The sequence below is a fragment of the Cucurbita maxima genome, unplaced genomic scaffold (genome assembly GCF_002738345.1).
Source record: "Cucurbita maxima cultivar Rimu unplaced genomic scaffold, Cmax_1.0 Cma_Scf00012, whole genome shotgun sequence".
Lineage (NCBI taxonomy): Eukaryota > Viridiplantae > Streptophyta > Magnoliopsida > Cucurbitales > Cucurbitaceae > Cucurbita > Cucurbita maxima.
The window spans coordinates 3,048,904-3,070,899 of NW_019272028.1; the positions used below are offsets into that span (position 1 = coordinate 3,048,904).

At 36.2% G+C, this 21,996-nt stretch overlaps 2 protein-coding genes across 3 annotated transcripts; both read right to left on the reverse strand.

Moving 5' to 3' along the window:
- Positions 1 to 5,181: 5,181 nt before the first annotated feature.
- Positions 5,182 to 10,039, reverse strand: LOC111486876 (RNA-binding protein 2-like). Of its 2 annotated transcripts, none has more exons than XM_023134028.1 (7): positions 9,872 to 10,039; positions 9,699 to 9,782; positions 6,500 to 6,633; positions 6,109 to 6,421; positions 5,944 to 6,005; positions 5,767 to 5,848; positions 5,182 to 5,556 (listed from the first exon to the last, which is right to left on the reverse strand). In XM_023134028.1, exons 2-7 carry the CDS (start codon positions 9,775 to 9,777, stop codon positions 5,450 to 5,452), a joined length of 777 nt encoding a protein of 258 aa, XP_022989796.1. In that variant the 5' UTR covers positions 9,778 to 9,782; positions 9,872 to 10,039; the 3' UTR covers positions 5,182 to 5,449. The 2 variants fall into 2 exon arrangements, with proteins under 2 accessions (XP_022989796.1, XP_022989798.1); XM_023134030.1 differs by having other exon boundaries at positions 9,902 to 10,037.
- Positions 10,040 to 11,102: 1,063 nt separating this feature from the next.
- On the reverse strand, positions 11,103 to 20,168 carry LOC111486854 (PH, RCC1 and FYVE domains-containing protein 1-like). Its single transcript, XM_023133990.1, has 9 exons — positions 19,586 to 20,168; positions 18,012 to 18,098; positions 16,825 to 16,914; positions 16,602 to 16,688; positions 16,378 to 16,497; positions 13,810 to 15,912; positions 13,342 to 13,488; positions 12,438 to 12,958; positions 11,103 to 11,853 (listed from the first exon to the last, which is right to left on the reverse strand). Exons 1-9 carry the CDS (start codon positions 19,631 to 19,633, stop codon positions 11,691 to 11,693), a joined length of 3,366 nt encoding a protein of 1,121 aa, XP_022989758.1. The 5' UTR covers positions 19,634 to 20,168; the 3' UTR covers positions 11,103 to 11,690.
- Positions 20,169 to 21,996: the final 1,828 nt, after the last annotated feature.

Below are 21,996 nucleotides of genomic sequence, written 5' to 3' on the forward strand. Positions count from 1 at the left end.
AATTAGTTGGTTTGCCCGACTGGTTAAGAAAAAAAACTTAAGATCTTTTGCAAATAAGTGCGTGTAGGTTCGAACTCCACCATCGATAGACGGTCTAATGATAGAAGAAGGTGACATACAAGACTTGCGATCTTGTGGTGTGCAAGTGGGTTCAAACCCCACAACTAGTATGAGTAATAGTATATACTCATAGTTATCATAATCTAGAAAATATAAGAGCCGCCAATATTATTGACTTGTGGGCAGCTCGACAATAATAGATCCTTCTCTCTCTCTCTTAATTCATAAGAACCATCGGAAAATGCATTTCAATTCCAAAACAATTAAGCTAATGATGCTAACATTAGCGGTGCTTTAGAAAGGCGGCGGAGGCGATTTACGGGTGGCCTTTATTGGCCATGGCATCTTATGTGGCGGTCGCCTCTGCAGCAGTGACCTCCACCATTTGTATTGCTTCTTGGGTGCCGGTGGAGAGGAGAGATTCTCAGGCGGAGGCGGCGGCGAAGACGGCGGATGAAGTTGGTATTGATATGGGTGAATGTTGTAACGTGCAGCAGCAGCCAATTGTGATGGGAGATGTAAAGAGAGAGAAGCAATGAGAAGAAGAGATAAAAGGTGAGAGGCCATTATTAGAGATCTCATTGTCCTGTTTCCAATGCCAAGATTGGATTTTGATAATGCCTTTTTATATGCTCATTTGGGGAAGCAAGTTGATCATGCTTATAATGCAAATAAGAACCTACTTGGAAACCCGGTGAGCTTTGGCTGCTTGACCCCCACTTCAACTGAAGGAGAAATTATATTATAGATCCCAACCCCATCGTTACTAGATATTGTCTTCTTTGAACTTTTTTCTTTCGAACTTTTTTGTGATGTCCCACATTGGATGGAGAGGAGAACAAACCACCATTTATAAAGGTGTGAAAACCTTCCATTAGTAGACGCATTTTAAAGCCTTGAGGGAAAGCTCGAAATGGAAAGGTTAAAGAAACAATATCTGCTAGTGGTGAATCTGGGCCGTTACAAATGGTATCAGAGTTTCTTGTTGTTTCTCGAAGGCGGGTAGACACGAAGCGGTGTGTTAGTAAGGACGTTGGGACCCAAAGGAGGTGGATTTTGGGGCAGTCCCATATCAATTGGAGGAAAGAGTGCCAGCGAGGACGCTGGGCCACGAAAGGGGTGGATTGTGACCTTCCACATTGGTTGGGGAGGTGAACAAATCATCATTTATAAGAGTGCGGAAGCCTTCCCCTAGCAGACGCGTTTTAAAGCCTTGAGGAGAAGCCCGAAAGGAAAAGCCCATAAGGGTGTGGAAACCTTCCCCTAGCCCGAAAGGAAGCCCAAAGAACAATATCTGCTGGATTTTAAAGCCTTGAGGAGAGAGAGGAGAAGCCCAAAGAGAACAATATCATTTTAAAGCCTTGAGGAGAGAGAGGAGAAGCCCGAACGGAAGCCCAAAGAGAACAATATCTGCTAGGGGTGGATCTGGGAACCTTATATTTCTTCAACTTTTTTAAAGTGCATCCACTAGGAAGAGGGGGGGAAAACGAATTTCCTCAAGGTTTTTAAAGGGCATCCACTAGGGAGTGGTGGGAAGAACGAAACACTATTCAAAGATGCGTTTTAAAAACCTTGAGAAAAAGTCCGAAAGGGAAATTCCAAACAAGACAATATCTGCTAGCTATACACAAAATTTATGTCACACGTGACACCCAGTAAATTTTCCCTTAGGTCACATGATGTTGATGAACTTAAGTTTATAAAATCTATGATATATTTAATAGTAAAACATAGGTAATTAAAGGTAGTAGTAATTTTTGGAGGTGATCGTTTTATAATAGAGATTAGCGAATAGATAAAATAATATAAGAACCCAAAACTCAAAATCACAAACAAAGAGGCCGACAGATTTGAGTATTAAGACTTTATATCATAGATATCATCACGTTACGTTGTGGATGCAAATAGTATTATTTATTTGTACGAAACTCTTATTGCATTTAACACCAAATACATTATCTCATTTTTAAGAACAATTTACTTCTATTATGCATAAACATTAGACACAATCATATAATATATCTAGAACGGGGGCGGGGGCGAAGGTGGGAGGTATATGGGAGGCCATGGTGCTTGAAGGACGGGCGGCGTCGATGCCAACGACGAGGACGTTTCACTTGACAATAGCGTAAAAATATTTTTGTGACGAAGAGAGGGCAGTGAATAATAATGAAAGTTTTTGATGGGAGAAGATTGGACAATGAGGGATGCTGCTAAGATGACGAAAACAAGAGAGGACACTAAAGGCTTCATTTTTGGGTGTGTTGTGTTTTAATGGGGTTTTCATGGACTTTATATAGTGCCACACCACACCACACCAGCCCCTCGAGCCACTCGGGGGTACAGGCTTCGAGCTCAAACAATAACCTTAAGTTTTAAGTTTGAACGTTTAATTCGATAAAAAAGACGTCATACAAATATTGTTTCTTGACTTATATACTCCTAATCTCTTCATTTTTTTAGTAAAGGTGAGACTTTGATCGTACTTTAAACACTATCCAATGTGGTAGACGCGTTTTGAAACTGTGAGACTAACGACAATACGTAATAAGTTAAAGTGGATAATATATACTAGTAGTGGGTTTGGACTGCAAAACAATGTGTAGGCTGGGCCTCCGAAGAGGTGGATCAATATTAAAATGTCATTTCAAATTGAAGGTCAAATCAACTCATTAAACAAGGCTAAGGCTATGTATTCAACTCGGTTATTGTTAATTAAGACATTGACTTGATCTTTAAAGTTTGTTTAATTAAAATACTTAAAAGGAAAGGAACTCAATTCCAAAATAACAATTTTTTAGTGAATGCGTGTAGGATAAAACATACTTTCGAGTAGAAATATATAAATATTTTAAGATTAATTTTGGAATAGAAAGACATTAGAGTATTGAATAAAAAGAAAGTTCGTTAATGACTTTAATATTTGTATATTTGTTTGAATTAGGAAGACATATTAGCTGGTTTGTCCGAGAGGTTAAGGGGAAGACTTAAGATTTTCTACACATAAGTGCATGTGGGTTTGAACCCCACAGCCAACATATTGAATGATGTGTTAGACGAACACCTACACATAAGTGCATGTGGGTTTGAACCCCACAGCCAACATATTGAATGATGTGTTAGACGAACACGACTCTCCAAGTGCATGTGGGTTTGAACCCCACAGCCAACATATTGAATGATGTGTTAGACGAACACGACTCTCCGAATTAGGAAGACATATTAGCTGGTTTGTCCGAGAGGTTAAGGGGAAGACTTAAGATTTTCTACACATAAGTGCATGTGGGTTTGAACCCCACAGCCAACATATTGAATGATGTGTTAGACGAACACGACTCTCCGAATTAGGAAGACATATTAGCTGGTTTGTCCGAGAGGTTAAGGGGAAGACTTAAGATTTTCTACACATAAGTGCATGTGGGTTTGAACCCCACAGCCAACATATTGAATGATGTGTTAGACGAACACGACTCTCCACAATGGTATGATATTGTCCACTTTGAGCATAAGCTCTCATGGCTTTACTTTGGGCTTCCCAAAAGGCCTCATACCAATGGAGTTAGTATTCCTCACTTATAAACCCATGATCATTCCCTAAATTAACCGATGTGGGACTTTCATCATCCAACATGATGTATGATGGTGCATGCCCCTTGCTCTTAGTATCATATTTATTTATGTTATATGATTGTTCTCTATGTAATGACTATGATGCTATATATACATGATACATATATGTATTATGACATAGATGAAAGTAAAAAGTGAATCATGTTAATGTTATGTTATGAATGAAAACCATGGGGACCTCATGCGTATATATATATATATATATATCATGTTAATGTTATGTTATGAATGAAAACCATGGGGACCTCATGCGTATATATATATATATATATATACATCCAACCTTATCCAAAACTAGAAAGAGCTTAAGAAAGGATAGGTCAAAATTATATTATGTTATATTATGTGTCTGATAGCATTATTAACCCTAATACTTAGGTGAATAGGTCAAAATTATATTATGTTATATTATGTGTCTGATAGCATTATTAACCCTAATACTTAGGTGACTTACGGAGTATTTTAAGAAATACTCAAGTCGTGTGCTACCCTTATATTTTTCAGGTAAACTTAAAGCTAAAATACTCAAGTCGCATGCTACCCTTATATTTTTCAGGTAAAGTTAAAGCTAAAATACTCAAGTCGCATGCTACCCTTATATTTTTCAGGTAAAGTTAAAGCTAAAATACTCAAATCGCATGCTACCCTTATATTTTTCAGGTAAAGTTAAAGTTAAAATACTCAAATCACGTGCTACTTTTATATTTTTTAGGTAAAGGTAGAGCTCCCATGCACAAATGACTGTGAATGCTGGAAAGGCCATGAGAGGCAATATAGGGCAGTAAAATGCATTGTTTCACGTTTAGTATTGAATAGATAAACAACAAATCTTCGCATTGGCTCTGCATTCCTTAATGCATAAATCCCTATTACATAAAAACTAAAGCTTCTCCACCTTTATATGATGCAAATATATATAGTAGAAGTATTAGAAAGGAGGTGGCGGCGTTTTACGGCTGTACTCCTTTGGCCACTGCCGCTGGCTAGGTGGCGGGGCTGACCTCTGTGACTTCGATGTATAACGTATCATGGATGCCGGTGCTGAGCGATTCGGTGGTGGCACTGGACGTAGCTGCTGCGGCGACGGAGGAGGAGAAGGGTAACTATGGTGTGCAGCAAATTTTGAGGGCAAATTTGAAATGAGCAATGCGAGGAGCACGAAAGAACAGATGAAGGAGCTTATGAGACCCCATTTCCTATTGAAAGCTTGGCATCTCATACATACATCATATATAAAAACTACATGTCCGTGTCCACATAGGGTAACTTTATTTGATTACCCGGTGAAACTGAAAAAATTTCGACCAATTTCTCGAGTCACAAGATAGGAGGGATGATTGGTCAAATAAATTGAATTGGTTGTATTAAATTCCACCAACCATTACCATTCAAATTAGAGAACTCGACATCATTTTTGACACATACTTATTTATTTATTTTGTGGAAGAATATTGTATTATATAACAAAATATTTTCAAATAATTTCAATAAGAAATCAATTAAAAATAATCACTTGCGTACTCTTCTTTCAACAAATACCATATTCGTTCAAATTGTTTGACCATTGAAACCCTCCGAATCTAAGCCTCTTAAATTTACATGCAACTTTAATATGGGGTCGTCTAAAATTTGCCTAACTTTAACAGCATCTCTAAGTAGTTATAATAATGGGCGTACAAGCAGAGCAGCTAGTACAATGTACACCAGAAGATGAAAGCTTCCCATTTAAATTGGTCATTGTCCTTTCTCTCAACCTTGTTCACCTTTTGCCGCCCGATCCTCCAGTGCCAGACCTCGGCCCTGGATGCCGTGAGAACTGTAGTCTTAAGTAGTTAGAATCCGGGTCTTGTTCATCCATTTTATAACCTGTGCAGATCAGACAGTTTTTTAGCATCTCTTTTGAATTCTTTCAACAAAAAGATCAGACTACTTGCAAATTTTGTCCATTTAAAGCAGAAAAGTGAACTAAACATGTACCTAGACGTTCATCTTTTCTATCTCGAGTAAAAAGAAGTGACAACGGGAAAATATTGCTTCTATAAAAACTGCAAAAGCATGTGCGGAAGAAATTTGTACCTTGCAATGCACTCATGGCAGTTGCTGCACAGGCTGCGTTTGCAAAATCTACAAAGCATAATATAAGAGGGTCCCCACCACGCTATATTTCGAAACAAATGCGACATGAAAAACAAAGTAAACGTTAGCACGTGCCTGGGAGTTATCAAAGGTAAATAAAAAACAAGGGTCTATTACATGTTTAGATTCTTTGCTCACAAGTCTCAGTTCTTTATATCCCACGAAGGGACGGAAAATATCTATATCGACGTAAAGGAACGCAATTTTTTATGTAAATAATTGAAAGGGAAGAGAAAAATCAATATAGTTTTGCAGAGGCATCAACACTGAGAAAAAGGATACGAGCTACTTCCCTCCTGGAGCTATCAGACGGAAGTCCTTCAACATATAAAGTGTTTGAGGCATCAGGAGGAAGAGGAACAGTTTCGCGTCCGGGTCTGTTTATTGACTCTACCGGAAGATGATTACCATACTCGATATTCCGACCATTAGGTGCAAGATCAGGAGAGACTGCAGGAGGACGACTCATTACAACAGGATCGGGAATTGAAGGCCCAGGCATTCTACTCCCAACTGGGATTCTGTTTGCAATAGGCCTTCCCATCCCCATTTCCCCAAGGGTAGGTACTTCTCCGGATGCAGCAGAAGAAAGTTGCTTCAAAAGCAATTATGACAAGTTTTCAGCACTCAAACTGGATGCAAGAAGAGAAAATAAATGTAGATTTCTTCATACCACACTTTGGAGATAACGATCATATGCTGACCCTATTGCTTGTGTATCTTTTACAGCCGGAGGACCACTACGATCATCACTAGATAAATGACTGTGCATATCATGCCCGGGAGGAAATCCAGAGGATGGAAGTTCTGCAGACAGAAGAAAGGTCTAAATCCATTTCCATTTTATTATTTTTTATTTTCTTTTTTTTAAAAAAAGGAGGAAAACTGCTAACAAAACAAAACAAAATGAGATTATTACAGACATTAAACAACAGATGCCACTACAGCGAAGGAATAAAAAGATATGTCAAAGAAAATAGGTCCCGTACATAACTATAGTAATATTAAATTAAAACAATAATGTTCAATCAGTAAAGAATTCCTCTTTTACTATTTAAATAGATCGTTTTAACTGTTCAGTCATGCACATATTCCACACATCTAATCTCATTGTCCTCGCAATCTAAATTCTATTTAACATTACGTTATGTTAGATGGACAAGGAACCTCTATAAAGAAAAATTAAAGAGAAAATTGAAGGTCTCAAAAAACCATTTGCAAATCAAGTAAAATTTTCTTTCAAAAAATCCTCAGTATCTACTTCAGGAAATTGAGTGAAAAATTCCTTCAGAAAGGCTTAAAAACTATAGCAGGATGTCAGCAATTGTACATAACAAATGTGGATCAAGCCCAAACAAAATTTATGGAAGTATCTAAACATTATTATGGTAGAAGATCACGAGCCTGATCCTCACATCTAGGCCAGATTTTGCACACCTCAACTATGCTCATGGGACAACTGCTTAACTATACTAAATTTACTAGCCAAGGAAATAGGTAGGATATTAAATCCTAGATAGGTGGCCACCATGACTTGTATTCATTCCCTCTAAACCCCTTATTATTTACCTGCCCCTTATTGGCTAGGTCAACCCATGGTAGTTTATATCCAAAGTTTTGGAGTACAGGAAATATGGAATGCATATGTGAACTATTGGGTCATCGGTTTAGAATAAACTGTGATGTTAAGTATGTTATCTAGCATGGTGATTAGAGGGGTCTGAGATTTAAATGGTCTGGTGATGAATGAAATAGTGTTTAGCATGATTAAAGGATCTCAGTTACATGTATATTTACTCCTAAGTTCATGATGATCCTTGTGACAATTGTCTTTCCCTGCACATTACGCTATGTATGTTTTTCATGAGGTATTATGTTGGAATAGGCTGAGTTCTACTAGAGGGTTGTCAACTAACCTTTAGCAGTGTCCTGTCTTTCAAGACTAATGCACATAGGAACCATAGTTGGTTCTGCTTTGGGATCAGTCCCTTATATATTAGTTAAAAGTTTTTCATGAGGTATTATGTTAGGAAGGTCTAGCTCCATTAAAGAGCCACCAACTAACTCGCTTGGTCTTCCAGGAATGACCAGCATAGGCACTATAGTTGATGATCAGGAATGCTTTCATGAGGTGCTATGATGGGATAGGTCTAACATTACTAAAGAGTTGTCAACTAATCTCTAGTGACATTTTATCTACTGGACTGACCCACGGAAGCAATGTAGTTGGTATAGTTTGGGATTGGCCAATTGTTCACTTAGACAGGATGTTTCCATATTTTCAATTAAGGCCCTTATGTATCAGAACACATTGGCGTATAATTAGCCAGGACTTTGCATGCTTTCAATATCATGAGTTTTAAGTATGAATACAGTTTCAGCCTCTCATATGAGGCTACTTACCGAATATTTTTTTATACTCACTCATGCTACCTGTCTTTCCTTTTCATATGGTACATGAATCTACAAGGTGTGTGGTGAGGGCATTCAGGTTTGACTACAAAGACAATATCAAACTAAAACTTCCCGGAACTTTAAAATTTTCCCATTCATGTACTCCATACTTCCATTACTTGATTTGTAATTATTTTAAATATATATTCGCTGAGCTTTGAAAATAAATGTTTCGTTGGGATCCCAAACTCAAGGTTGCTTTGAATTTTAATTAGTATTTATTATTGAAACGTTTTTGTTTAGCTTACTCATGTTCTGTTTTGCTTTCAAAAGTCCACTCACGCATCCATGTGGTAACAATCCTTCCAGCTTAAAGAGTTGGATCCTTACACTAATTAACAAGATAACTTCCTTCGACTTAAGTTCCATCTTTCCACAAGGAATTCCTACAGAATTTTTCAACTACCACTGCGGACGGCTTAAGGAGGGGCTTAAAATAGGTAGGTGCATTTAGAAAAATATATTGTATAAAGTTTACATTGGGACTACTTTTCATTTTCTACTTACTACCAAGGCTTCCAGCACAAAAGGGTCGTTGTTGGTTTAGGGTTTTGTTAGACCTCATTTACTACAGTTCATGCTAAGAAGAATAAACAGGGGAATTCACTTCCGAACGGTGATAAGAGTATTCAGTTTTATAGACAGTTTTTATGTTTGAAAATTTGAATAGGAAGTTAGAAAGGGACCTGTAACTTCCCAAAAGTTATGCGTATGCTCCCTTTTTCTAGATATATATATATATATATATATATATATATATCTTCCTGTAGTTTGGATAGGGTGTGTTTTCCAGGAGAGAAGATTGGCCCTCTCAAATCAGTGACTTATCAATAGGCTATAATCTCTAACTTGTTTTCTAATGGTAAATAAATGAGATACCTATCAGGTTTTCATCCTAGGGACCTCAGATTGTAATCTTTAATAAGGCCCAGAATCTCCCCACCGCCAAATGTTACTGAAATCAAGAACAAAAAACCCTTTAGTAAGGCCCTTTTACTGGTTTTTGAAGAACTTGGCTGCACATCCACCACTAGAACCAAAAAAAAGAAAAATTGTCTTATCTCTACTATCAGATGAAGTGCATTGGAGCATCAAATTGTTCTAATATGCCGTGACAGACATCACTCCGCAGTAGTATTTCCTCTCGGATCAGATACATTCTCCATTCAGAATTTTCAACTACAACTTTATCAGAACAAACCCGAATTCAATTGCTTTATGAACACTGATTATTCACAACTAAATTAACAAATCAAAACAAACAATACAAGAACGTTTTCATTAGTTTTCAGACACTTTTATGGAATAAGCCCATCAAAATTCACCATCGAATAGCTGCAATACCATCAAACGCAACAAGAATGCTTACGAATTCAAGAAAAGAAACCAAATTAAACATAATAAACACATAGACATACCATATTCCACACGAGGTCGTTTAAGCATGCCAGGCGAGGGAAGCAGAGGCTGCTGCCGATTCCAATAATCATCCGCCATATATGCTGCAGTTTTTCAAAATTAGAGCTTCAAAGAGAGGCAGCAGACAAAGGGAAAGAGCGATCTTGGAAAAACTGGAGACAAATGTATGAACCTTCAAGCAGAATTTAGAGATTACTAAAACCCTAAAACAGGCGATTAATTTAGAGCTGTGCGTTGTTGATTCTAGACGCAAAAGCGAAGCCCGACGAACACAACGATCCGATACGCAAGATCTCCCCGTAGATATTACGCGATCAATTATCAAATCCCGCACCGAATTACCGTAAAATAAATACCTGTTTTATTTTACCTATTTTCTTCAAAACAATTTCATAAAGAATGTAAACTCCTTTTTAAATAAAAAAAATAAAAATAAAATTTAGTTTACAAATTATTTTTTAAATTTTCAATCTTTTTTAATAAAAAAAATTGTTATATTGTTTAACATTTAACATTTATAATTAAACCAAATTTGGCTTAAAGAAAGGAGATTTAGCCAAAATAAAATATTATATTTAAAATTTAAATTTTTTAACAAAATCATATATACTATAATTTAATACATCTTAATTTCATTATTAACTTTTACAAGGTCAACAAAGGCAACTTGGGGAATTTACTAAAAAATGTGAATAAAAATGAAAAAAAAAAAAAAAGCATAAAAGCAATAGAACGTGAGACTCACTCTCAATAATCCTTCCCTCGAACAAAGTATACTATAAGCCTCAAGAGGCTTATGGAGCTCTCGAATAGCCTCCCCTTAATCGAGGCTCGACTCCTTTCTCTGAGCCCTCGAACAAAGTACACCCTTTGTTTGACACTTTAGTCACTTTTGACTACACCTTTTAGGCTCACAATTCTTTCTTCGATATTTGAAGATTCTATTGACATGACTAAATTTAGGACATAACTCTGATACCATATTAGACGAACACGCACTCTCACAATAGTATGATATTGTCCAGATTCTATTGACATGACTAAATTTAGGACATAACTCTGATACCATATTAGACGAACACGCACTCTCACAATAGTATGATATTGTCCACTTTAAGCATAAGCTCTCATGGGTTTGCTTTAGGCTTCCCCAAAATGCCTCATACCAATAGAGAGAGTATTCTTTAAATATAAATCTATGATCATTTCCTAAATTAGCGGAGGGACTTTGATCATCCAACAATTATATTTTGTTATTTTTAATAAAATTATGATTTTCCAACATCAGAATTAAAACTAAATGTTTACTGAAACAGTAAAAGAAACAAAAATAAAATAAAATGGAAAGCACTCTACATAAAAGCATGATAAATGCTCAAATCATTTGAACTTCAAGACAAAAGTTATGAATTTGACTTTATTTTCTCTCCTTTTTACTGGATATGGTTTGAAGGTTAAGCGAGTGGACGAACATCATCCATTACAATGAGAAAAAACACAAAAGAGACAGTTCCTGTGTGCATAAGAGGTTAAAAAGAATGAGCTAATGGCTATGCCAACCAAGACATTGACGCGATCAACTTCAGTACACGAGCGACAAAGACAACGACATCGACAACGACAAGGACAAGGACATTGCAGCTGCTAAAGAACCAAATTCTGATTTCAGAAATGATCTAGGGAGGGAGAAAGAATGTGGTTTTATAGTGAGGGTGAAGAAACAAAGAAACAAAAATTTCTTTTCTTTGGCTGCTATAATCTTAATGGATGATTTTTTATATACACTAAAGATTCAACAGGTCGTAAGGGGTAGAGGCAGGCAACCCATAAATAAATTGGACAAAATAATATGAGAGAAGGGTTAGAAGGAAAGAACTTTTATGAACAAAGGTCAATAGATTCTACTTTTCCAATACCATTTTCTGATCATCTTCAAGCTGTAAAATGGCTGGCTTGGAGTAGGACTGCACTGGATTCATTCGCTCCCTTTGCTAAAGTTGCTGGGAAGCTATTGAAATTGCATCATCCGCCCTCTGTGAAGTCAGTCCCGAAACTGAGGACTTGTCGGAGTTCTGAACGTTATATCTCTCGTATACCTTTTCACGGTTCTCTGACCACCAATTTTCTGCTTGATGCTCTCCAAATCTTCTCCGGCTGTAAATGCAATTGTAACACACATTATATGAACAGCGCATTGGATCTTTTTAAACTCGACCTCAGATTCTAATACAAGGCATTAGATGTCGAAAACCATGAGCGACATAGTTTAGAGTAATTATTCAAGAAATCTAAGAGTGTCCCTGCCCTACAATTTTTAATATGGAACCTTTGAGTATATTAAAATAACAGAAGAAGGCAACCTAAGGGCAGGGGTAGAGCAAACTACCGACCAAGGAGGAACTAACACAAAAAAAGCCATTCAATTTCTAACAAGTCTGCCCTACAAGTTCAACATTATGGGCATTATAACTATAAATAATTGTAAAAGAATTGACAGAAATTATTAGTACCACTCAAGTTTGTCCAAAAAGATTGTATGAGTTCATGTTCTAGATATATCATGGAGGCCCTTTTTTATTTTATTTTTTAGAGTCCAAATTAAACTTCAGCACATGGATTGCATATTTTCACCCAATAATTCAATCAGAAACTAGTCAAATTGCAAGTCACACCAAAGAGACAAAAATCACTGTATTTCTAGATGCTGAAACCCAAAAAGAAACAAAGAGAAACATCACCTGAAGCGCACACGTTTTAGATCCCGAGTACTATCCCGTAGAGCCACAAGAGTAATATATACACCAGGCTCATATTGTTCAATCCATTCAGCTTCAACTTGAGTAGCATTAGCCAGTACAGAAGTTTTTGCTCTAGAATTATTTTCACCATCTTGTAAAGACTCGAGCTCCTTGCCAACAGCTGTCACCGAGGCACTACTGCTTGCTGGCTGAGCTCTTCCACTATTTGGCAGTCTAGAATCTCGACTGTCAATTCTATCTTGTTGCAGAATACTTTCATTCGTTCCAGAAAGCTCCCTGGATGAATGAGCTGCGCCATAGCTTCCTTGCCAAGCAGCAGCATCAGATGCCGTGGGAGATGCACAGGAGTAGCTGCTAAGTGAATCAGATCGTGAATGACGCTCTCCATTCATATTCAAATGGTTGACGCCGTTTGACTCCAAACCATTTGAAAGATGAACTGATCTCATTTTCTCAGCATCATATACTCCAGGAGGTAACCTTTCAGCCATATCTTTAAGCTGGAACAATTATAGGATATAAACTACTATTAGAACCACAGGTATTCTTGTAAAAATATTTCAAAGGATGGTTAAGCATTGAGGAAAAAAAAAAACAATTATAATATAGTGAATATGTCTATTAGAAGTCCATGTCATTTCCTCTTATTGCTCTAGATTATACGCATCATCATTCATTCAACCACACCAAGAGCCACAAGTTAATTCTTTATGTATTAATATTTTATGCATCAAACACAAAGACCACACGCTTTACAGCGTGATAGTCAAAGTGATCGTTTGTAAGAAATGAATTCTTCTCTTTGTACTCCAATAAAGATCAACCAGAAGCTCCAGAGACTGAAAGCTTGGTAGAATAGGGGAAAATGCATTCAGAAAATGACCTGGGCGGTAAGTAACTTGATGACTTCTTTGGCCGCTTTAGATTTACCAGATTCCTCTGCAGCCACTGCCATAGCTTCTCGTGTTTTCTTCATAGATTTCTGAAGCTCCAATTCCTGGAGTTCACATCTCTGCCTCAGGCTCTCAACCTGTATTATTAGACATCAAGATAAGATCATACTCCGTCATAAAGCCAAATTCATCAGAAGTGCACAAATTTTATGAGCCAAAAGGAACAGGACAAGTTGGAGGAGAATTTTCTTTTTAAAGAACTCTGTGACTATTCTCCTTTTTTTTTTTTTTTATCCCTACCAATTAAAAAATGAGAAAATCTCCTATGGTTCTGGAGTGGGAAATTCCTTGCTGTTTTGGGATCTTCTTGTCTTAAACGGATTGTCTCTTATCTTTACGCCAGGGGAGAGGGGTGATGGAAAGGGAATGACAATCAGGAGGGGGGAAATGGCTTTTACCTGTGAACGTAGTTTAAGCACTTCATGATTCAAAAGATCATTTGTTTTCTTCAAACCATCAGTAATACTTTTGGAAAAGGAAAGTCCTGATGCTGTAGGAACAGGCGTTGCAGATCGAGGAGGGCTTGGTTTCCTTGAGAAAGGTGACACAGATCTGGAACTCACTCCAGAAGCAGTAAGGACAGGTTTAGGAGCTGTTCGTCGCAGATCAACAGCAGTTGATAATACAACATCTCTAAGCTGCAATAGTGAAGGTGCTTGAGAGGATCGAACAAGGTAGAATGTATCAGCCTTCTTTCCTTGTTTAGCAGCTTTGTTGTCTAATTGCTTTATCAAATCCATATTGGAAGGCACAGACTTAGATATTCTCATATCACTCTTGTCAATCCTATCTTTGTTCTCACCTGAGAGGCGAGGCATAGCATTTTTCCTATTATTATTACTAGCTTCTGATGTCTTGATCAGTTTTGCATAGCATGAATCACATACACGATATGGTTTACTGGGATTAGGTGCAAGTGCTGCTCTTAATGCTTTTCTTGAACTGCAAGAGTGGCAGTGCACAAGTCCACAATTATAACAGTTGTGTCTCTTCCGTGTAAACCCAAATGCCTGTCTGCAAGCAGAGCATTGTGACTGCTCAGCACTAGAAACCCATTTGTGATGACAAATGGCAGCTGTGTAATTTGAACCACATGCTATATATTTCACATGTCTATCTTTCAAAGCTTCTACCAAAGTTGGTGTCTTCCGATCTTCAACATCACCATGGCCCAATCTACCATTTGCGCCCTTTCCCCATGTATAAACTTCATTTTTTGATGTTAATACCACCACATGATATGCACCGCATGAAACTTCTTCAACGGATTCCCCAAAAAGCTTATCCTCTACCAAGCAAGGTATCTTTCCATCTGCACTGGGATTCCCAAGTTGGCCATAAACAGTACTTCCCATTGAGAAAACTTGTCCTGAAGTGGTCAAACCAACAGTAAGGCTGTGACCACAAGCAATTTTGTGAAAATCATAATCAATTAGTGCTGGCACACATGTGGGTTTAAGCCTGGGTTCCTTATCTCCATGCCCCAAACGATTTTTATCTCCATCACCCCACGTAAACAGTTTGCCAGATGAAATGCTCGCACTAGATTGTGTCACAATAACTTCAACTACAGCAGAAGTATGCCACACCCCACATGCAACGGCAATTGTCCTCAGGCCTGATAAGGATTCCACTTCCTTTGGATATGAAATATTTTCTCGGTCTCCATGGCCCAGTGCACCAAATGTTCCATCACCAAACGTGAAAAGCTGACCCATCGATGTAACCAAAGCTGTATGCCATGGACCACATGTCACTGAAGCAACTTGAAGTCCTTCAAGTGGACCAGAGACTCTCTTTGGTATCCAATGGCTGACATCACTGCCATGACCAAGAAGCCCCGCATTATGGGTACCATCACCCCATGTATAAAGTTCCCCGGTCATTGTAACAGCACATGTGTGGAACTCTCCACACGCAACAAAATCAATACTACTAGCTGCCAAAGATTCAATCATACGAGGTTGACTTACATCCTTCACCACACCATGGCCAAGGCGGCCTCCAGATTCCTCTCCCCAAGTAAAAACTTCCCCTTGCCTTGTCACCAAAGCAGCATGCCTGACCCCACAGGCTATATGATGTATGTCTAGAACAACGTTAGACTCCAAAGGTCTTGGCAGAAGTACATCTGTCCTCGAGGTCACATAACTACTATTTTTTTCAGCCCCAATCTTCACAACATTGTCACCAACAATCTCACCCCATATGTATACATCACCTAGAGCATCACAGTCATCTGGTGCAGACCCATGACTAGAGGTGCTGGGAGCACTTGAAACACTAACACGCATAACATCAGAACTAGACCCCTTCACTTGCATGCTTGTTTGGTTTAATGATACATGAGCCCTTTCAGAGTTTGCAATGTAATTTTCAGGCCGAGAAGTCTTCAGAGATTTATTTTCGTTGAGACTAACAAAAACTTCTGGAGAGCTATTATCTCTATTCACACTGTGTGAACTGTCACTTGGGCTATTTGAAGTCAATTCACAACAGTCCTGAAATGACATCAGTAAACCAAGTATTAAACAGCTTTCCACGAGGAAATTCAAGCTATATGCAATATGATATTATGCATATTTCTTTTAACATAACGTTTCAAAAAGAATAGTGTTTTTTAAGGAGTGTTTTTCAAAAAAGGGAATTAAAATTGGAAAAACAAATTAAATTAAAACCACAGGGAATGAACTTCTAGAATTGTGTGTCATGATATAAGGATTATTACATCAATCCGAGTGAATTACGGGGGCAAAGGGAATGCAAGCAGACTGCACGAGGTACAACTTAGTTCCCAGTTTCTATTAACGTCTCAATGCCTAATCTTCTCTTCAGTTTTGCTTCTGTTGTAGCTGCATCTCCATTTTTAATTGAATTTTTATTTTTAGGATAAGGAACTGAGTTTTAAAAGGCTTTTTCTAGGGAACAAAAGAATCTATAAAAGACTTCCAAGAAAAAGAGTTTACATCAAGATAGAGGCCTCCATCACTCCAACCATCAATCTTGGAACGTCCACCTTGACCAGATGCTATTAAAGCTTTCAGGCCTGCAATCCAAGCCTCTGCCTCAACTTTATCCTTACAAATCTAAGGAGCAAGAACATATCACCATTACCATCGAGTCAAAAGACCAGTAAAAGATAAATGACATTTTAAGTAAGCACAAAAAGAGAAAAATGTTTGTCACCAACCAGATCAAGGGATCGCTTCCCGTTGTTGTATATAAGGGAGAATGATAAGTAATCCTTTTCAGGACGAAGATATCTTTCAAAGACAGCCTGAATAAATTCCATGTAAAAGTAAAATAAATATCAACGAATGAACTAAGTAACAACGTGTGCTAATTACATCAAGTAGAAAGAATAATTATTATAGCTGAGCATTAGAGTGACAACAAATGAACTAATATCTTACAGTTCTTTGTCCAGGAACAATTTGTGAGATTGAAGCTAACTTCAAACTTCTTTCGCCTTTACTTGAAATCCAGATCAAGGAAGATTCATCCTGAAAATAGAAAAAATAAACAACAGTAATAATGCAAGGAATACTATCAAGCCACTGCAAACATAAAAAGCTGAAAAAAAATAGTTACAATATTAACAAAGAACTGATAAATTTCATTATTAAAACTGAATCTTCATTGCTCCAACTTCCAATGGAAAAGATAAATTAACAGATATTCCTTATTAACCACCCGTTATTGACAAAACAAATAAATTCCTCTCGTAGCATGTGCATCAAGCCAATAACAATAGAATTTTCAAAATGGTTGACCTAATTTGTTGGATAATTCCAGAACTCTGGTAACAACACCACAAAAGCACATCAAAGTTTTTGGAATTTTTTTTTTTTAATGTCATTGTACGTGTACCTACATTAATGCTCATGTGTATACAATTTAGTTGACAGCCAACTTTCCCATATGCGTACATCCACATGAAGTGTATGGAAGATCATTAAGATTCTTCTCTACTGCGACCACTCATACAGAATCCAAAGAACATAATGTGTCCGAACAAGCAAATAACAATCATACTAGGTTGCAAGATTTCATGAAAATGCAGCCAAAAGTTACTCTAATAGCTGACTTTCTTTGAGATAATGAACCATTTATTTAAAACCATGATGCCATTTACACTCTTGCGGATAAGAAGCCAGTAAACTGAATAACATTTCATTCAATATAAAGTGAAAGCAACGATCAAAACAAGGATAATAATTTGAGTTGCAAGGTTCTCAAAACTTATGAAAGAATCCTATGCTATGATCACTCAAAAACATTAGAATTTCCCTACATCACATTCTGATCAAGCTTTAAAAACATTAGAAAACCATATTCTTCCACTCTGTTCTAGTATTCAAATCACAAAAGTTGGTACCTAGTTTCTTCCGAGAAAATGTGATCAGCTTTTAGTAACTAAATAAGTCACTGAATAGCAGCAACACAAAAGCATTGCAAAGAGAGATGAGCAAGTATATCCACCAAATTTTCATCGATAGTGTAAGCTAATTTGGAAACTACCAAAACAGAAAATAGAAATGTTTAAAGGATATAAAGCTTTAATAAGACTAATTAAAACCACTATTGAAATCAAACTCACACTAGAAAGCCTAAATGGACAGAACTTTGGCTTTCCTTTACGACCATATTTAAGCAGTTGAGCACCCTTCTTCAATGTAATTAATGCCTGCAAGATGGAACCAACCTTGTGAAACTACCGCAAAGAGGAAAATGAAACTATAAGCAAGGTTGGATATTGAATAATGGCAGAGAAAGAAATATGCCTTGGAGAATTTGGTTACAGCTTCACAATGGGGTTGAAGAAGTAACAGATGGAAATGTTTGAGGGAAAAAAAGAATAGGACGAAAAACCACTATAATACCCTTAGCCTTGAAGATTAAGTGCTCAAAAATCACAGTGCCATCCATGACAGGTCAGTTCTAAATAACGCAGGTTGTCACAAATTCCATAACAGATTATTTAACAAAAATAAAATCCCCAATCTATTTTAGAAAACTAAGGTAAGTTAGCAATAGCGTAACGTGATTTGCTTCAGAACTTAACTAGCAGCCAGTCCTGAGTATTGGCATCCAGGTTACTCTTACAGCTTAGCGCACTCAAAAGTAGACATGGCCAATCAGCATCTCCTGTTACCAATATATGATGTTAAATCCATCAAATTATTCTATTTTGAACTGTTTGGAACTTAGCTTCAAACAATTTATATATTACCCCAATGGAATAACTAAAATGTGGTAAAATGGAGTTCTACAGTTCAGAACTAAAATTAAATACAAGGCTGAAGAATTGTTCCCACAGTCATGAGTGCACAACGGTAGAAGGTACTGAATCAGTATGTCATACAGTTAAGGGAGTGTTAAATGTCCGAGCAGCGAGAAAGAAGTTCCAGATTAGTTTACACTCTTGTTCTCATCCCAAAATGAACAAAAAAGTTAACAAAATAGACACAGCTATCTGACCAAAACGAAAAGAAAGGCAAAGAATGATTAAAACTTTCAAGAATCAGTATCTGAGCTGTGTAAGAAAAATAAATAAATCTCGAAAGAACTCTTCCCAATGAACTATCTGGCCACATAACCAGGCATTTTGTAGTTTTGGAAGGAGAAATTATAGATAAACAACTATTATCCGACCGATGTTTTTCATTAAATGAAATTAGAACAGGTATAACATCCCTAAATTGCACGCATTTTTCTCTCGCTGTTTTGTCGAAGGTAAGTCTGTAAAATCAATATGGGAGTTGAACCCGAAACATGATTTGATTCGAAATAGTCCACTTTGCTGGCTTCAAATTAATCGGAAAAGCTCAATTCCGAATGAATTTAATCAAGGCATCAAAGTTCAACATGTGCTCAACGCCAAAGATCTACGACTTCGTATATCCAACAGATTTCAGTCAATGTAGACAGAGATGGAGAGCCCAAGTTAAATTGTTCAGTACAGAGAAAATATCATGAACCGTTTTTTCTTCCACGATTCAATTTTGACCAAGAACATCTCAGCAATTCCGAACATCCAGCTGATGACGGTAGAAAAAAAAAATTTGAAGTTTCGGATAATAGAAAAAATCAACGCAAGAAATTCGGGGACCCAAAAAACATGAGCTCAGACCGATGAAGAAAATACGCGGAAACAGAGAGGAGAAAGAAGACCTGCTGGATATCACGGTCGGCATTTGCATAGCTAGAAGGATCTGCCATTCCATGTGAAAAAATCGCCAAAAGACCACCACCCACTCTGATCACTCCACCGTTCACCGGTCATCCTATACGGCGACTAAATCTTCCGTACACTAACATCAACGGTCACATCAGGCCCACCGCAGAGCTCTCTCTCTCTCTCTCTCTTTCTCTCTCTCTCTCTCTAAAACTCTCTGACAAACAAAAACAAAATTTCACATCTCCCTCCCCCTCGTCCTTCCCCAAAAGCTTCGTAGATCTGTCACGCTCCTTCGAAACCAAAGTCCTAGAAACTCCATCCGAAACACAGAATCAAAAACATCCTCATACCTCGGCCTTAAACTCTTGAAATGAGAAGCAAAAACTGAAATACAGCCTCCAAAGCGGTTTCTCAGAAAACAAAGATGGCTTCACAGCAAAGAAACCGCTTCCGACGGCGACAAAAAAACCAGTCCTGGAAGCCGCCAGTGACGGAACAAAGCGAAAACCGGCGGAGGAGACAAGGAGTCTAGAGAGAGAAAAGACGTAGTCGGAAGTCTGTAAAAGTACAGAGTCAAAGACGGGAAAAAGAGAAAACCAAATAAACCCCCCAAAAAATAAATTAAAAATAAAAAGGAAATGTATATTATAAATAATTAAATATTTTTAAAAAAATACTATTTTTATTCGTTATATTCTAATTTTTAATACAAAGATTTCTCAGCTTCTTCCATTTAATTTATTTAAGGAAAATTACAGATTTAATTTTCAGTATTTACAATTTAATAAAAACCCAAATCAAATATTTATATTTTAATGCAGTTGACCGTCGACATTTGAATGTTTGACTTTCAGATTATTTTCAATAAAAAATTTAAATCTTCCGGTCAATTTTTTATTTAAATTTTATAATCATGTCGATAAAATTTATATGTTTACATTTTTTATGCCAATTTATGGAATTTATAATTCTTTCTATTAATGTATTTTCTTAATTTTCCTTTTTATTTATTTAAAAAAGGCAATGTAATCATCGTTTTCAATGTATAATAAAATTTATTTAAAATTAAAATTAAATATTTATTTAACAAGATAATTTTGATTTATTTCCGTCAGCAAAGACATTATTGTAAAATTATGCTTTCAAAAAAAATAATTATTTGAAAATTATAAATAAAAAAAAATTAATAACTACACCTGCTTGAAATATAGACCATAATAATTTAATTATTATTGAAATATTATACGCATTGAATGGGAAAACTTTTTTTAAGTTTTTTAAATGTAATCTTTTTTAAAATATAGTAAAATTAATTTGAAAACCTCCCTACAACTTTTTTTTAAAATATTAATATATTTACTTTTATTATTTTAGGTAATTAAAAAAATATCTTGTAATTGATTTATTATTATTTTAAATTATAAATATATATATTTTAAAACGCATAAACTTTATATTAAAATCGAAGACTATGGTTATTAATGTGAATGTTACATTAGAATCTTATAATAAGAATAATAACATGACAAAAATTATAATAGCAATAATAGCACGTGATTAGTGGAGCATCATTTTAACTTGTTCTATAAGCAATAACTATAATTCCTCGAGAAAAGAACAAAAACTACACATGGAAAATGGGTTTTTATTTTTATTATTTAATTCAAATATTTAACCATATATTTCAATTATCTAAATTATCGATAATAATAAATGTATACGTATCAAAAATAATAAATTAAAAAAACCGTCATAAATATATTTGAGAATTTTTTATTCACCCGCTCTAGAACTCACGGCAAATAAAATAAATATTTCTAAATAAGATCTTAAATGGCTCTAGTAAGTGAAATTCACAGTGACCGACCGACCAAAAAGATAAGAATGTCGATAGAAATGAAACGTAGAACGATAAAAAGGGAAATGAAAAGGAATAAAAGGTAGGTAGGGGGCAGCAGCAGCTTCCAAGGGCTAGCTTTGTGTAGAAGAAGCCAAATTTAAAAGAGGCGAGGGCCCGTTATAAACCTCATCCTATCGATTTGACTTAATTACACAACAAATTATTTAACGACTCGTCACAGTTAAATAGTACGTTAGATATTTTTACAATTTTTCTCTCGTAGAAAATGATCGAATTCATTATAATGACCTCCTTAAATAATATACGATTAACTCTATATTTGTTTTTTTTTTTTCTCGATTTCTTTCCGTCTCATTTCATCAGTTTATATAAAATATTCTCGAGTATTCCAATTTTGCCCTTTTATTTTACCATTTTAAAGGTGATTTTTTTTTACTAATAATTATAGTAATTTTAAATACCATGAATATAATTTTAAGTATTTCAAACTTATTTGATAAATATGTTTTAAATAATTCAAATATTACCCTCCACAAATTCATT